General features: G+C 44.5%; 1 protein-coding gene across 1 annotated transcript in view; it reads left to right on the forward strand.

Moving 5' to 3' along the window:
• Positions 1-17,683, forward strand: part of TSG101 (tumor susceptibility 101) — a 45,527-nt gene that overhangs the window by 6,676 nt on the left and 21,168 nt on the right. The window contains exons 2-6 of the mRNA XM_078782903.1: positions 12-96; positions 645-710; positions 1,102-1,265; positions 2,803-2,950; positions 7,098-7,167. Coding sequence (XP_078639029.1) covers positions 12-96; positions 645-710; positions 1,102-1,265; positions 2,803-2,950; positions 7,098-7,167 — 533 coding nt within the window. The remainder of the gene's footprint in view (positions 1-11; positions 97-644; positions 711-1,101; positions 1,266-2,802; positions 2,951-7,097; positions 7,168-17,683) is intronic.

A 17,683-nucleotide genomic window follows, 5' to 3' on the forward strand; every position in this document is an offset into this window, starting at 1 on the left:
CCTGCACACAGTACAAGTACAAAGATCTAACAGTTCGGGAGATAATGAGTACAGTTGCCCAGTACAAGGACCTGAAAGCATTTCCAGATAATTATGGTAGGGATTGCTTTGTTTTTTTGGCTGCTTCTTCCTCTTCACATTGTGAGACTCTCGGTGGGGGGATTGAAAGTTGAGATCTGTGGGCTATGAATGAGTGAGGGAAAGGAAAGGGGAAGCTATGTCACATGTTCCAGATCTGATTTGCTCCACCATTTTGTTGCTTATGTAATATGTGTATATGCCACCCAAAGGACATTCTCTGTACATGGTTTAAACTTCTCCACGATAAATTACGAGGACCTTTTTCTTTATTCGAGGCCGTTCATGCAGCATATTCTTTGCTATGGTAATCCATGGTTTGTAAAGCATTCCGATGTGTTCTCGGTGGAGCGAGACTACTGCGAATGATGAGTGCATTTTCTAGGTGGTGGAATCATTTTCAGTTTTTTTGGGGATAATAAGTGCTCTGCTGTGGACAAGTCTCAGGAGTTCTCAAGAATTGCGAGTTCGCTCAGTTTCCCAAGAATCATCTGTCTTTGCAGTTTAAACGTCTTCTTTTTGTGCATCGATAAGTTCCGGAGCCATGATGTTGTTGTTTGTTTCAGTTTCTAACGACGGCATCATGAGAGAGCTCGTCAGCCTCAACGGCACGATTCCAGTCCCATATAAAGGTAATATGGAAATTGACGTTTCTCATGTGGATGTATTAATAATAATGTTATTGTAAATGTAAAAGTACAGTAAGTGCTCACTTAATGGCGGCCTTTCTTCACTGATCTGTTTGTGAACATACTCGTTTTAGGTCACGCAACGTTACGTTAGGTCGTGTACACTAGATAGCTACCGAACGCTCGTCTGCATCAAAACACCTTAAAACCTTTAATTTAGTACCAAACTAATGGTTTCCTGTTTTTAATAAAGCTATAGTTTAAGCCTACCACAAATACCGGTGTATAGGCCCACCCAGACCTGCATACAGTCGAAGCCCTCATTAAACCTGTTGTGGGAAATGATAGGTATGCCCCTCCCTTACAATGGCCGACAAGGTACCTCTTCCGGCAGGCAATGTGTACAACATTCCCGTGCAGCTGTGGTTGTTCGACACGCACCCGTACAACCCACCCATCTGCTTCGTGAAACCCACGAACAGCATGATGATTAAACAAAGCAAGCACGTCGATGCTAACGGCCGCATCTACCTGCCATACCTACACGACTGGAAAGCGGTGAGCCGTAGTGTCTTCCTTTGTTCATGTGAGGCAAGGTGAGGTGTAACGTATATCAAAAGGTTTTAAAGCTTTATTTTCGTGTTTCGTATGAAATCGTTTATGAGGAACAACTCTAGCTGCTTTTGCGATAACAAACTCCGGGTGCTGAAACATTTGTGTCGAACAAGATATCCGTACAAGAGAATGATGCTTCAGTAATCATTGCAGTAGTTGTGGTAATATTGCTACGGGAGACGGGGATGAGGACCAGAGTCCCAAACGTCACTTCTGACTAAGTGTGTTACGGGGTGACTAATGTCAGCGACCCTAGGTCCTATCCCCAGGCCGCCAGGCCGAGGCCCGCAAGCTGACCGAGCGGTTTTTGGAAGCTTGAACTTTTGGCTTAATGCAAGGAGTTTAAACTGCCACACTGGCGGCTCAGGAGAGCTTGCAACCTGATCCGAAAAATGTCAATCAAACAAAATGAAATACAATCTATTTACTTCAAAGAATGCAAAACGATACAATAATCAAATCATATAACTTTTAGTATGACAGACTTCATTAATGAATAATGACTGAAACATTAAACAGACTGAAAGAATTAACACAGGCCGCATACATCTGATACGAAAGGCCGACACAACATCACACATACGGACCCTCTATCTAACCCAGGGAAAGGGAAGGGAAGGGAAGCAAAAAAAGCAAAAAAACAATATTCGCAGGGAATTCAAATAAAACGGGATATGAGGATGGGAATGGAATAGGGTCCAGGCCTGTTTGAAGGGCATGTTCATCGATGCTCATCAGAGCGGGGCTCGGCGGGAACAAACGTGAATGGACCAGTCATCACGCTCTGCAATTCCTTTTGTAAACCTGCTTTATACAACACAGCAAATTCCTCAGGAAGTTCATATAGCGCACGCCGAGCCCGTTCACATCATGAAGCATACATATATCGTTTTCCACAGAGACCCAAGAAGCGCCTCTTTTTCCACAGAATACGCTCTTTTCCTTTTTGTCCACCTCCTTCAAGCACACTGAATCCTTCAGAGGGTTCGTAGAGATCGAGTCCCTCACATTAACACGCTCAATGAAGCCGTTCACACCACGAGAAAGGATCCTTTTTTTTTTTTTTACTGCACCGCCAAGAGACGCTCTTCTTCTTATTCCTCTACCCTTTTCCCACACTTTCTTGCTTGTAAGAAAAAGGGTTGAATCCTTTCCAAAGCTGTTTTGTGCACCACCACCAACAGTCACGTGGCGTAAAGGGAGTGGATATGGGGTAAACTTTAAGAAAAAGGAAAAATAAATACGAAAAGGTTATATTTGGGGATCCTCAGCTGAACTGGCATTCTTATGCAATACACCCCAAATTACATGAATCGTCTATGCATGCTTTGTAAACGATTGACATTCCCAAAAACGTAACAATATTCTCGATTTAATGGATGCCTGTAACTTGCTGCTATTTGTGTTGCTGTTTGTTGAAACTTTATTTTTATTCCCTCCCCCCCCCCCCCACCCCACCCGCACCCTATCCCTCACTAAGAACACCTCAGATGTTCTGGGCCTTATCCAGGTGATGGTTGTTGTGTTTGCCGAAGAGCCACCAGTTTTTTCCCGATCAGCAAACGCTGCTCCCAATCCACAGTATGGTCCCAGTTACCCATCCTACCCATCAGTCAGCCACCCCTCAGGTGAGAGCCAAGTTATGTTGTCAGGTGTATTTATTTTTATCTGTTGGAATAGGGTCGGTGTTGGGCTAGCGGCTAGGGTGCCAGCTTAGGATCCTGGGTTCGAATCCCGGTCGATCGCTGAATTAACGCCAGGGGGGTTGACTCAGCCTGTCATCCTTCCGAGGTCGGCAAATTGAGTACCAGTTCACTGGTAATTCCCTGTTTGTCGTAAAAAGGTGACAAAAAGGGTTGGCGGCAGGAAGGGCATCCGGCCGTAAAACATTGCTTCAAAAAGGGGACCAAAAAACAACAACAACCACGGTCCCCGAAAAAGGCCAACCCCCGCTTGTGGGGGAAAGAAATGGCCTCTAAAGGTGTTTTTATATATTTTTTATTACTAATACTCGTCTCCAAACATCCTTGACCATGTTGTGGAATGTCAGCTGAGGTCCTCACTTTTTTTTTTTCTGCCGCCCTCATGTTTTCACCTTTCTTTGTTTTCTCTGCAACTGCTTGAGTGATTGACATGGAACTTTCAACATAGGGGCATCATAGATTTTTTTGTTTGTTTTTAACAAAGTTATATGATTATTGGATAGAAAATGTGGCCGGAGTTCCAAAAAGTGTTTTTTTGGGGTGGGGGGCGGGGGGGCGGGGGCATGGGTTGCAGGGTGTTTCACGTATCGGGAATAATCGACCTCACCTGGTCAAATTCCGACACTTGGTCTCGGCCTCAGCCAAATTATTATTATGGGCAGAGAGCCTGTCCTTGCAGAGAGGAGGAAGAAGCAGCAGGACTTGTAGTATGTGCTTACTACAGCACCGCTGTAAAACACAAACACCAACTTCCCTCTCAGGGAAAGTGTGCGGGTAATTGGCTTGGGGTTAAAAGGGGCACTTAAGATTTAAGGTAAGATTGGGGAGAGATTTTTTTTTTTTTTTTTTTGTATACAAGATCGAGGCTCGTGAAAGAGCGAACATTAATCACACAGAAAGACAAACAGACACATAAAACAAATAACATCGGGAGCGGTAGACAAGATGGGGAGAGAGGGGGAAGGACACAAACACAACATTTGAGAGCAGGGACCGAGAGACATGGAGACATCGAGAGATCTGTGGGAGGGAGAGGGCTTTGGGGGGGGAGGCATGTGAAGGGGGGGAGGCATGTGAAGGGGGGGGGGGGGTGGGAGAGGTATAAACATATGGACACTGCCAGGATTTCCAGGAAAGAAGTTGGAATTTCAAACAAGGTGGATCTGGGGTGAATTAGTGGGGGTAGAAAAGATCAAGGTTATGGATGGGGGAAGATAAGAGATGGTGGTGAACAGCTGTTTTAAAGACCTGGAGGGAGGAGAGGGATTGAAGGGAGTGTGGGAGTTTGTTCCACAGGCGGGAGAAAAGAGGAATGAAAGAGTGAAGGTGAGCAGAGAGCCGAGATTTCGGCAGTTTAACCATCAGAGGGTTGCTGGCAGATCTTGTGCGACCTGTAGGAATATTTGGGGGACAGAGCACAGAGAGAGCTGGGGGAGCAAGGCCGGAGAGGAGTCGGTAGAAGACAGAAAGACCACCTACCTGCCTGCGGTGAGTGAGTGAAAGGCCCTCAGAGATAGCTTCATCGCGGGAGATTCCAATGATTTTGAAAGCTTTGGATTCAACAGCGTGAAGCCGAGCCAGGTGTGAGGCAGGAGCACCAGCCCATAGGGGAGAACAGTATTCCATTGAGCTGCGGATGAAAGCCTTGTATGTGGTGAGGAGCTCAGGTGTGCCGAGGAAGGACTTCGCACGACGGAGGATGCCCAGTCGGCGACTGGCTTTGGAGGCCAGCTTGGAAATGTGGTTTTCCCAAGAAAGATCATGGCAGATAGTGAGACCCAAAAGCTTGAGTGACAGAACTTCTTGGAGAGGATTGTTGAGAAAGTAGATGGGAGGGTTGTCCAGTCGATCTTTCCGGAGAGACATAGTAAGAGAGTGAGATTTGTCAGGATTGAAAGACATGTTCCACTTGTTTGACCAGTCTGTGATTTTGTCCAGGTCTTCAGAGAGTGAGGAGGCTGCAGACTGCCGATCTGAGGGATGAGGAATGGAGCGACAGAGAGTGGAGTCATCAGCAAAGAGATAGAGAGGATTTTCCAGAGAGTCAGAGAGATCATTGATAAAGACCAGAAAAAGCACAGGGCCCAGCACACTTCCTTGGGGAACTCAAGATACAGGCTTTATGGATAGGTAAAATCAATGTATTGATAGAAAATGCCAAGGTCGTTGCAACAGTTGGTTTTTGATCAGACAGTAAACAACGTTGCGTGTTAAACATCTCCCAGTGCCTTGTTGAACCCTGCTGTGGAATTCTGACCATTCTGCAAAGATACGAAGTTCTTGGGGATCTCCAACCCGGATTTGCTGCAACGTACAGTTGACCACGTGATCGTTACATCGCAGTACGGGTGTTTCCCATTAGGGAGCGGGTGTTTTGTACGAGTGCCATCCTGGTATTCCCTGAATCTTGCACGGAAGCAGATCAGGAAAAAATGGTCCATCAATGAGGTTTTATTGCAATATATCATCTATCTATAATTCCATTAATCTCTGTGTGTATGTGTGTTTGTATGTGTGTATGTGTGTATGTTTGTCTGTGACCGCTGTTTCTCGACAACTACCGGTCCGATATACTTGAAACTTGCCAGGTATATTGCTGGGGACCCGAGGATGTGCCTTTTCAAGGTTTCATATTAATCGGACAAGTAGTTACCGAGCTATGGCGATTTCTTTACCAAACACTGCAAGCCGTTCGCTTTGGACCAAACCATTGCATGTAAATAGAGGGGGGGGTTCTGTGGTCGTTGCGAATGGACCAAACCATTCATGTAAATAGAGGGGGGGGGGGGTTCTGTGGTCGTTACTGCCACGTGGTTTCAAAGTTTTTTTTTGTTGTTGTTTGCACGCATGTTTTTTTGCACCCACGTACGGGCACGCCCTAGGATGTTTACACACACACACCCCTACACAAATTTTTTTTTTTTTTTTTTTTGGCAAGGAACGGGCACCCACGTACGGGCACGTCCTAGCTTATATATAGTACGGGCATGCCCTAGTGTACTTAATTCAGCAAATAATTCACACAAAATCCATGCGACGGTTGAGCAAACTGCTGGTTCTATATATAATTATCGGTGTCTGTTTGCCTGCTTGATAAAGGGACTTGATGTCCTGCTTCTTCTTCATCCAGTCTGGAAGGACAGGATCTTTTAATGATTTCAAAAAACCGATCTTTATCGTGTAAAAGTGGCCGAGTGGTTAAAGATTCTGACTCGTAAGCTACCATGTTCCCCAATCCCAGACAAAACCAAGTTCGAAATTTCTTTCTCCTTGGTTGCAAAAAGCCGTTACATGCGCACAAACACGAATGACTCATTTAATGCATAGATTCGTTTCAACGGTTTTTTTTTTTTGTCTGCAAGTTCTAAGCCTCGTGGAGGAGTTAAAACATGAATCACGCATGCACGTGAGACGAAGAACTCTGCGGGGCAATGACGGAGAAATGATTTCCTCACCACGGATGCCAACTGATGGGATTTGGCCGTGGTCGATCCTGTAAATGCTGAGAATCGAGTGAGGAATTGGCACGTACCATTTTTAGAGTATGACCCGGCCAGCGTGGGAATCGAACCGAATCGAACCGCCAACCTTCCAGACTCAGAATGGCCATTCCAACCACAATGCCACGGATTTTGTTATTTCTATTGTTTTATATTAAAATAATTTCATTTATTCATTTTGTTCTTTTTTATTAGTTTATTTCCTTTATATCCTGTTACCTCCACCTAAGGTGGACGGAGATTGTGTTTTCACCACTGTGTGTTTATCTATAATTTTGTCTGTTTATTTGCCTCAATAGGATATGTAAAATAGGTTATGGACATATTCAGACAAAACTTTGTGGACAGGTTTGGTGTGTGACGAGCACAAACTAATTTTGGTTTTGGTAAAGATTTGGACCTGGCCAATCGGTGGGCTACAAAACGTAAACTGTTCAGCCTGGAGGAAGTATGTGCTCTACCATGTGCCATTCTAGTTTTTTTATGTACTGTATTTGTTTTGATGGTTGTGAGCATCTCTGATTTGCCTTTTAAGATACTTTAGCACAGTTTTTTTTACCTGTCATTGGCAGCCTCATACGTCCAGATGCCCATGCCTGGAACTCCACCGACATACCCTCCTTCGTACCCAGCCACTCCTGGGTAAGTTTATCACAACTGTGAATCCCCCCTTTCCTGCTGTTTTGTTCCGTTGTTGCTTGATCATAGGAAATATTGATCAATTATGATGAAAGTATTATCACTTCACTAACAATAGGCATTTGTTGTATTGTCGAGGATTAAATTAGATCAATATTAGGTCAACATAAATTGTCGTGGAAATGATTCAATGTCCCCTCCGTGGTTTAACAATCGAGCATTTTATTGCTCGGAGGGGCAGTCTGGATTTTTTTTTACAAACAAAGGAGATACCCCAAAAAAAGTACAGAAATGACAGAACTTAGCTAGAATATCCTTAATACCCCATGTGACAAAGTCTCTTATACAGTCACGTGAAAAAGTAAGTACACCCCATGTAAAGTTTTGATTTTTTCAATATATTTCAACATACAGCTATTTGATCTTCATTTCAACAATATTGATAGATAAAGGTGATATAATATAACAAATATCATGAAACATTTACATTTTGTAGTCCATTGTATAATTTAAAGAAACATAAATGCAAATTTCGCATGTGGAAAAAGTAAGTACACCCTTGGCTCCAATAGGTGGTATTGCCCCCTTTGGCAGAAACAACCTCAAGCAGGCGTTTCTTATAACTGTCTACCAGTCTCTGACATCGACTGGGAGAATTTTTTTCCCACTCCTCCATGCAGAATTCTTTCAGCTGTGTGATGTTTGAGGGGTTTCTTGCATGCACAGCTCGTTTCAAATACCCCCACAACGTCTTGATGGGATTTAGATCCGGGCTTTGACTTGGCCATTCCAGAACCCTCCATTTCTTTCTTTTCAGCCATTCCTTGGTGGATTTACTGGTATGTTTAGGGTCATTGTCATGTTGCAAGGTCCACCTTCGGTTGAGCTTCAACCCTCTGACAGATGGCCTCACATTATCCTCAAGCACCCTCTGGTACAATGAAGAATTCATCGTGGATTCTATGATGGTGAGCTGCCCAGACCCTGATGCAGCAAAGCTGCCCCAAGCCATATTTCCACCACCATGCTTTACAGTTGGTATCAGGTTCTTGTGGTCAAATGCTGTCTTTGGTTTTCGCCAAACATGTCTTCTGGTACTGTGGTCAAATAGCTCTACCTTTGACTCATCTGTCCAGAGCACATTGTTCCAGAAGTGCTGGTCTTTGCCTCGGTGTTCATTGGCAAACTTTAGTCTTGCCCTGATGTTCTTTCTGGACAGCAAAGGTTTCCTCCTGGCACACCTCCCATGTAGATCAAATTTGTGCAGCCTCTTTCTAATGGTAGACTCGTGCACTTTGACATCAACATTGGCAAGAGCTACCTGTCGGTCCCGTGATGACATTCTGGGGTTCTTAGAGACTTCTTTCAGCATCTTGCGGTCTGCTCTCAGGCTGAACTTGCTGGGGCGGCCTGGCCTGAGCAAGTTGGCAGTTGTTTGGAATCTTCTGCACTTGTAGATGATCTTCCGGACAGTCGAATGATTGATTTCAAATTGTTTGGAGATCTTTTTAAATCCCTTCCCAGACTCGTAGGCATCTATAACCTTCTTTCTGAAGGCCTCAGAGAGCTCTTTTGATCTAGGCATGGTGATGCCGCACACTTCAACAACAAAGAGCAAACCAAACTAAATGTCTGAGGTTTAATTAAGACAGCTTCCTCCAAGATCCTCTCTAACGATGTTCTAATCATTTGCACCTGAGCTGGTGCACCTGATTCAAATTTTAGGTATTAGAAGTAGTGATAAATGTAGGGGGTGTACTTACTTTTTCCACATGCGAAATTTGCATTTATGTTTATTTAAATTATACAATGCACTACAAAATGTAAATGTTTCATGATATTTGTTTTGTTATATCACCTTTATCTATCAATATTGTTGAAATGAAGATCAAATAGCTGTATGTTGAAATATGTTGAAAAAGTCAAAACTTTACACGGGGTGTACTTACTTTTTCACGTGACTGTATAGTGGAGTTTCACACCAAGACGAGGGTGCACTTCAAAGCTTAGAATAGGGAGATTTGGAAAAGTGGGTGGGGGGGCGGGGAGGCCTTGAGGAGATAAATCACTAGCTGGCACCATGTTCACTGGGTCTCGGGGAAACTCAGCCAATGAGAAGACCCCAGTCGGCAAATGAGACGATAATAAAATTCACCAAAGGGCGAGTTTCCCAGAAATTAACTGGAAACATGATGTCCACCCTTGTGGAGACACCCAGCTCGTGGAAAAACTGCATGAGGTCAAAGCCCGACCTTGAGATAGCTTAGACCGGTTGTCGGCCAGACGTGAGACAGATGGTTAAATGCAGGACGTAGATTTAAAACCTAATTCATTATTAAGCCTGCCCATTATGTGGCATGTACTATTTGAAGAGTATACAAGTTATTTTGCTCCTTTTTAATAGTTGATCTATTCAAATTACACAATACATATTTTAATCCGTCAGATTAACAGTATGGTAAGGGCTCCAGTGTAGATAAATTTACTACCAGCTGGCTTTATTGTTTATTTATTCACACAAGATACAAATTACCATACTTCCAATGGGCAAAGAAATACTCCAATTAAAATTCACTTTAAAAGCGAAGGACATCTGGTTTTAATCATGGACCCACCGACTCTTCCTACCGACAGTGGGAGTGCAGCATGTTGGGCTTTGTTAAACTGGCTACAAAATTGCTTTTAAACTTGGTTCTATCTCCAACCAAGTTCGAACACAAGTTTTGATCAATGGATTAATAAATAAAAACCACCACACCAGCCGCTACTGGGTAGGTTTATCTCAACTGGGAATTACGGTGCCCCCCCTTTCCTGCTGTTTTGTTCCGTTGTTACTTGAGCATCGGAAATATTGATCAATTATGATAAGTATTGTCGCTTCACTAACAATAGGCATTTGTTGTATTTTAAAACATTGAAGTTATACTAAGTTGATGTGAGCAGCACCAACTTCCCTAAACTTTTTCCAAAAGCTTGGTACGCCTCCAGATGATGGGCATTTGATCATAAAAATACGAAGTGTTCTCCTGTGGGATAGCCATCGTGGTGGCTTTCACTGGTTGTCATTTACTACATGCTCATATTTAGTCTCGTCCCAAAGGGCCTCTCACCTTTCTCAGTGTCCGCGTCTTATATTTGTGCTTTAAAAATGGTTTTCTCTACAACCACTTGTACGATCAATGCGAAACTTTATACATGAGAGAGACTCCCCATGGAGAATATTTTATTGCTAACTCTGATATCGTAGGTCACATGATATGGCAGACATATTGGATCAAAGGAAAACATTTGGACATCATTTTCTCCAAAACCACTCAACAAAAAAATTTCAAACTTGGCATATGTCATCAACATCCCATGCGATTATATATGGTGATAACAATGAAGTCATCTGTGAAGTGGCATTCCAGCCAAAATGGGTTGACTTGAAATCCATATCCAAAAATCTGAAACTTCATGTATCTGATCTATGACCAAATGTGAGTGAATAAATAAATTCATGACGTCATATGTCACTTGGTATGGCAACCATATTTGATTAAAGGAACACATTTGGACATAATTTTCTCCAAAACCGCTCGATGAACAAAAATGGAAACTTGGCATATGTAATCAACTTTGCATGAGGTATATATGGTGATAACATTGACGTCTTCGGTGAATTAGTATTCCAGCCATAATTGGTTGACTTGAAATCCTTATTTGAAAAAAATTGAAACTTCATATATCTAATCTATGAACCGATGTGAGTGAAGAATTACATTTATGACATACATAACCCATGCCAAAAACACTATGTGACATAATAGCGTGCATGGATGATGCAGGGATATGGGCCATAATATCAGTGGGACATAATAGTAGCGAGTTCAGCTAACAATGGTATTTTTATTCAGAATGAACACACGAGGCGAGACTATGCGCTCTACGAGTGCCGTTGTAATGAAGGTTTGTTTTTAATCCCACTTCGACTACATTTATTGGAAATCGTCTCCGCACTATACAGCATTGACTCAATAATAAACAGGGATAAACCTCAATGTATGCCGGTGTGTTCTTAATCCCCGAGGCAAAACTTCATTGTTTTGCAAAACGTCGGTTGACCTTCCAGCTCACTGCGGTCAGCATCGACCTCTCTAAAAATTTGGTTGAGAAAAAATTCGGGTTTAATTCGGTTGAGAAAAAACACTTCATGCTTCCCTCCCAATCGAGCATGTGCAGAGAGGAGTGAGGTAATATTTTACTCTCTACCTGTCTCGCAGTTAAACAAAATTGAAAGTTATTCCAAACAGGAAACTAGGATGTCATGAAGGGCATGGACAATAGGCATGAAGAACTCGTGTAACATGTTACATAAGGTGGTGTATAAACACTGCATCAACGGTGGTAAACTTCAAGATTTTAATTTTTGCACAACTTTTCAAATCACTTTTATTTCAATTGAATTATATTCTTGAACATTGTAGAACACGAATCGCCTTTTTCCCACTTTCAAAACCTTTCTGTTTAGCAATGCTTGGACATGTTAAATAAGGTGGTGTATAACACACTGCATAAATCGTGCTAAACTTCCTGAATTATTTTTTAATACGATCTTTAAAGGGGAACCAAAACACTAGGGCCACCTTGACGCTAATCTATCCCTTGATACCCTACAAATATAATAATAATAATAATAATTCATTTATTTTGTATAGCGCTTTTCCAGAAGCCCAAAGGCGCTTTGACAGAGTGGCAAACATAATGCATAACAATACATGAAAACAACAATTGCAAAAAGACAAGAATCAATAGGGAAATATTTAAAGCAAAAGGAGGGAGAAGGAGAAGAGATAGTCAGGGGTTAAATGCTGTGGGTTGAATGTTGAATGCAGTGTTGAACAGGTGGGTCTTTAGTGATGTTTTGAATGTGGTGAGTGAGGAGGAGTCTCTGATGGTGTGAGGTAGTGAGTTCCAGAGGGTGGGAGCAGCGATGGAGAAGGCCCTGTCCCCCCAGGATCTGAATTTGGTCCGGATGGAGGGGGTCAGGAGGTTGGTACCAGCAGAGCGGAGGTTGCGGGTGGGAGTGTGTCTGGAGAGGAGGTCAGCCAGGTAGGATGGGGCCAGGTTATGGAGGGCTTTGTATGTCAAGAGGAGGATTTTGTACTGGATTCTCTGGGGGATGGGGAGCCAGTGAAGCTTGTAAAGGACGGGGGTGATGTGGTCACGGGTCCGGGAATGGGTGAGTAGACGGGCAGCGGAGTTCTGAATGTATTGGAGTTTATTGGTGATTTTTGAGGGTGAACCATAGAGGAGGCTATTGCAGTAGTCCAGACGGGAGGTGATGAAGGCGTGGATGAGGGTTTCTGCAGCCGTGGGAAGTGATTGTTCCCAATATGATGTCTATTTTTGATTTCCGATTTATAAAGTTGGTAATTTTGTGATTAAAAGTCGATCTTCTTCACAATAATCTCGCGAGATCTCGGAGACGGTGGGAGGGTTTTTCGAAGTTCCACACGGTCTCCACGTTTTTCGAAGTTAAGTCTGTTCACAATTGTATTTTGTCGAAACTGTATTTATCTTTCGGTGTGTGAAGTTATTGTGTGCAACTTTGGTTGTTTCTCGGTGTTTATCTTTCATAAATTGATCGTCTGTTTGCCGTGTCGCGAGCAAGGCCTTTGCCGCGTCGCGAACGATTTGAAATCGAAGTTAAGTGATTGTTCCCATTTGTATTTTCGTTAAAACTGTATTTATTTATGGTGTTGTACGTATATTGTGTCCCGACGAAGATTTTTCGGTGCAAATCTTTCTTCATACCTGTATTGAAAATCGTGTTAATTCGTGTCATGTCTTGAGGCCTTGTACAGTGTGCACTGTACAACCTTGAGGCTTTGTTTTTCTCTCAGCGGTCCGTCGTTTGTGATCCAATAACTTTCGTTCTCTGTATTCCCAGTCTTTTCACCCATAGCCTACTTCCTTGTGTAAATCTCAACTCAAAAAAAAAAAAAAAAAAAAAAAAACATTTCCTTCTCTGTTCTCATTCGTTTATTCATTCTTATTCGTTCGTTCGTTCTTCGACCACGTGTTTCTCCCCCATTTCCCCAGATAGTTTTCACTCATTAACCTTCAATGTTTACACTTTCCCCTCAAGTTATGTATTCCGTCATATTTTATAACACCTTTTTCTTCTTCTTCTTTAAAAGGCTGCTTTCGACTTGCTCACCAAATCAATTCATCCCAAAAAAAATATCCATCTCCTATCGTGCCTTTTTTCTACATTCCCTAAACTCTCCTGCACTCCATCTTCCATCCAGCATCCTTAAACGTATTTTTAACTCGAAGGTCACAAGAAACTCATTTTGCAATAAATGTTCGTTTCCCATAAATCGTACACTTTCAAAAATCCAATCTCACCCCTCCCCTCCAAATCTTCCCCATAACCCCTCCCCTCCAAATCTTCCCCATCACCCCTCCCCTCCAAATCTTCCCCATCACCCATCCCTTTCAAATCTCCCCCCTTGCCCCCTCCCTCCTAAACTACCCCCTCACCCCTCCCCGCCAAGACGCCCCCTCGCCCCTCCCCTCCTAGACTCCTGCCTCACCCCTCCCCTCCAAATCTCCCCCATATCCCATCCCTTTCAAATCCCTCCCCTTGTCCCTTCCCTCCCAAACTCCCCCCTCACCCCTCCCCTTCAAATCTCCCCACCCTCATTGCTTCTCAATTTCCCCCCTCTCACTCCCCCTCCTCAAAGCGTCCTCCCTGCTTCTTCCCCCTTCAAACTCTCACCTCCATCTCCCCCAACCTTCTGCCTCGCTCTTCCCCCTCCTCAAATAACACCTCATTGTGGCTCACCCAATCACCATCAAACCTTTTGTCCGCCCCATCCTTCCCTTTCTCCGAGCTATTCTGAAATCTCTGACACACCTTCAACAGCTCTCCCTACCTCTTCCACCTCTTCCACATCTTACCCTACCCCTCCTCCCCCCTGTTCTGTATCTGATGCTCCCCCTTCCTCTTCATTAACGGTATGGACCTCAAACATCCGGGGCCTTCGTTCAAACTTAACTGATCTCTCCATACAGGTTGCTTCTGTCAAACCAGACGTGATCTGCTTAACAGAAACTTTCCTCCTTTATGATGTCTCTGATTCCATAGTATCTCTCCCGGGCTACTCCCTCCTCCGGTATGATAGACCTGAGCCTCGTCCTGGAGGCGGGGTTGCTATCTTTATCAAAAACTCTCTTCCTCACTCGCCCTGCACTGCACTCTCTCCACCTCACCCCCAGGAATACCTCTGGCTACGGCTTCCCCTTCGCTCCCACCTCTTGTTCATATGTGTGTTGTACCGTCCACCAAACAGTGATGACTCCATCCACATCTCGCTGTCTGATGATATGGACCAACTTCTATCTACTCATCCCAACTCTCTCTTCTTCATATGTGGTGATTTCAACTGTCATCATGCCAGTTGGCTGGGTGTGGGTACCTCTCTCACCAGCCATGGCTCCTCAGCAAAGGACTTCTGCGACTCACTGGGACTGACACAATCTGTCAATTTCCCGACCCGGATCTCAGTCAACGGAACATCTTCTCTTCTGGACTTGGTTATGACTAACTTCCCTGAAAATGTCTGTTGCTCTTCTTCTGCTCCGATCGGATCATCTGATCATGTCCTTGTTAAAGTGGACATCTCTCTGACCATCCTCAGGGAGCCTGCTCAGCGTCGACGAGTCTGGCATTTCCCTCAGGCCAACTGGCACGGTCTTCAAGCAGCCATCAATCATCTGGACTGGTCTCCCATCTCTACCACCTCTGACATCAACTCATCCTGGGAATTCTTCCAAAGTAAATTGCTCTCTCTCATGCACAGATTTATCCCATCTCGTCTTCAGTTGTCATACCCTTCCTCCCGTCCATGGTACACGGAATCTTGTGGTGAGGCTGTTGCCCAGAAACAACTTGCCTTCGTCTCCTGGAAAGCAAATCCAACGGAAGGAAATCTCATTTCCTTTCACAAAGCCCGAAACAAGTGTGTGTCCACCCTCAGGAGAGCCAGGAAACAATATCTCTCCGTTCTCAAGACCGAACTCTCTTATCTGTCTCCCTCTTCCAAATCCTGGTGTCGTCTGGTCAAATCCGTTTCTGGTGTTTGTTCCCCCTCCATCCCCTCCCTTACCTCAAACGGCTGCACAGCTGACTCCGCACGTGAAAAAGCTGAATGCCTCAACTCTGTGTTTGCCTCTAAATCTTGTGTCCCAAACCCATCCCTCTCTGTACCCACCATACCCAGTCGTACCCTGCTGCTCCTGGACTCCGTGTCCTTTCCTCCTGACAAGGTGGAAAAGTTTCTGTCAACCCTCGACTCTGATTCTGCAACTGGACCCGACGGCATCAGCCCACGGGTCCTAAAATCCTGCTCTGCTGCTCTATCTCACCCTCTCTCTGTTCTCTTCACCCTCTCTTTTGCTCAAGGTCAACTGCCATCTGCTTGGAAATCAGCCAACATCACCGCTTTGCACAAAAAAGGTGCAAAAACAGATCCTAGCAACTACAGACCAATCAGCCTTCTCCCAATTATCAGCAAAGTCATGGAATCCATCATTGCTTCGGATATGAAATCTTTCCTCTTCTCCAATGGCTTGATCTCTGATCATCAATTTGGTTTCAGACCAGGTCACTCTACTCTGGACATGCTGCTTCTGCTGTCTCAACAATGGATGGAGGTCCTCAATGCCAAACAGGAAATTAGAGCTGTCTCCCTCGACATATCACGTGCCTTCGACACGGTCTGGCACCCCGCTCTGCTCACCAAACTCTCCTCCTTTGGTATCCATGGAAATCTCCACGCATGGCTGGCGGACTTCCTCTGTAGTCGTCGTCAACGTGTGGCCCTGAATGGGTTTCTCTCATCTCCTCTTCCTGTTCAGGCTGGAGTTCCCCAAGGCAGTGTTCTGGGCCCCGTGCTTTTTCTGGTCTTCATCAATGATCTCTCTGACTCTCTCGAAAATCCTCTCTATCTCTTTGCTGATGACTCCACTCTCTGCCGCTCCATACCTCTTCCCTCAGATCGGCAGTCTGCTGCCTCCTCACTCTCTGAAGACCTGGACAAAATCACAGACTGGTCAAACAAGTGGAACATGTCTTTCAATCCTGACAAATCTCACACTCTTACTATGTCTCCGAAAAGATCGACTGGACAACCCTCCCATCTACTTTCTCAACAATCCTCTCCAAGAAGTTCTGTCGCTCAAGATTTTGGGTCTCACTATCTGCCATGATCTTTCTTGGGAAAACCACATTTCCAAGCTGGCCTCCAAAGCCAGTCGCCGACTGGGCATCCTCCGTCGTGCGAAGTCCTTCCTCGGCACACCTGAGCTCCTCACCACATGCAAGGCTTTCATCCGCAGCTCAATGGAATACTGTTCTCCCCTATGGGCCGGTGCTCCTGCCTCACACCTAACTCGGCTTCACGCTGTTGAAACCAAAGCTTTCAGAATTATTGGAATCTCCCGCGATGAAGCTATCTCTGAGGGCCTTTCACTCACTCACCGCAGGCAGGTAGGTGGTCTTTCTGTCTTCTACCGACTCCTCTCCGGCCTTGCACCCCCAGCTCTCTCTGTGCTCTGTCCCCCAAATATTCCTACAGGTCGCACAAGATCTGCCAGCAACCCTCTGATGGTTAAACTGCCGAAATCTCGGCTCTCTGCTCACCTTCACTCTTTCATTCCTCTTTTCTCCCGCCTCTGGAACAAACTCCCTCACTCCCTTCAATCCCACTCCTCCCTCCAGGTCTTTAAAACAGCTGTTCACCACCATCTCTTATCTTCCCCCATCCAAAACCTTGATCTTTTCTACCCCCGCTAATTCACCCCAGATCCACCTTGTTTGAAATTCCAACTTCTTTCCTGGAAGTCCTGGCAGTGTCCATATGTTTTATACCTCTCCCACCACCCCCTTCCCATGCCCCCCCCCCCCCCAAAGCCCTCGCCCTCTCTCAGATCTCTCGATGTCTCCATGTCTCTCGGTCCCTGCTCTCAAATGTTGTGTTTGTGTCCTTCCCCCTCTCTCCCCATCTTGTCTACCGCTCCCGATGTTATATGTTTTATGTGTCGGTTTGTCTTTCTGTGTGATTAATGTTCGCTCTTTCACGAGCCTCGATCTTGTATACAAAAAAAAAAAAAAAAAAAAAAAAAAAAAAAAAATTAGTCATGATGTTGCACCAGGAAGGTGACCGCCACTTCCATATTGTTAGGTGCAGGTTACATGAAGGAGCGATTTAACTCAAATGGCGAATAATTTTCGAGTTTTTACAAATGCGGTGGGTCGATGCGTCCTTGGTGGTTGTATAAATACACATTGAGATGGTTTCATGCTACACCAATGGCCACAAGACCCTAAGTTTGCCAGAAATTGAATGTGGATCGGGCCTACAAGATGTTTGCTTTTGTGCTCAGATAATTTTACAGAGAACTATTATGGAACTACACAACAGAGATGGCTAGATATTGTGTTATCCGCCAAGATTGAGATAAACCAAGA

Source organism: Myxine glutinosa, chromosome 8 (genome assembly GCF_964187855.1).
Source record: "Myxine glutinosa chromosome 8, kmMyxGlut1.1, whole genome shotgun sequence".
Taxonomy (NCBI): domain Eukaryota; kingdom Metazoa; phylum Chordata; class Myxini; order Myxiniformes; family Myxinidae; genus Myxine; species Myxine glutinosa.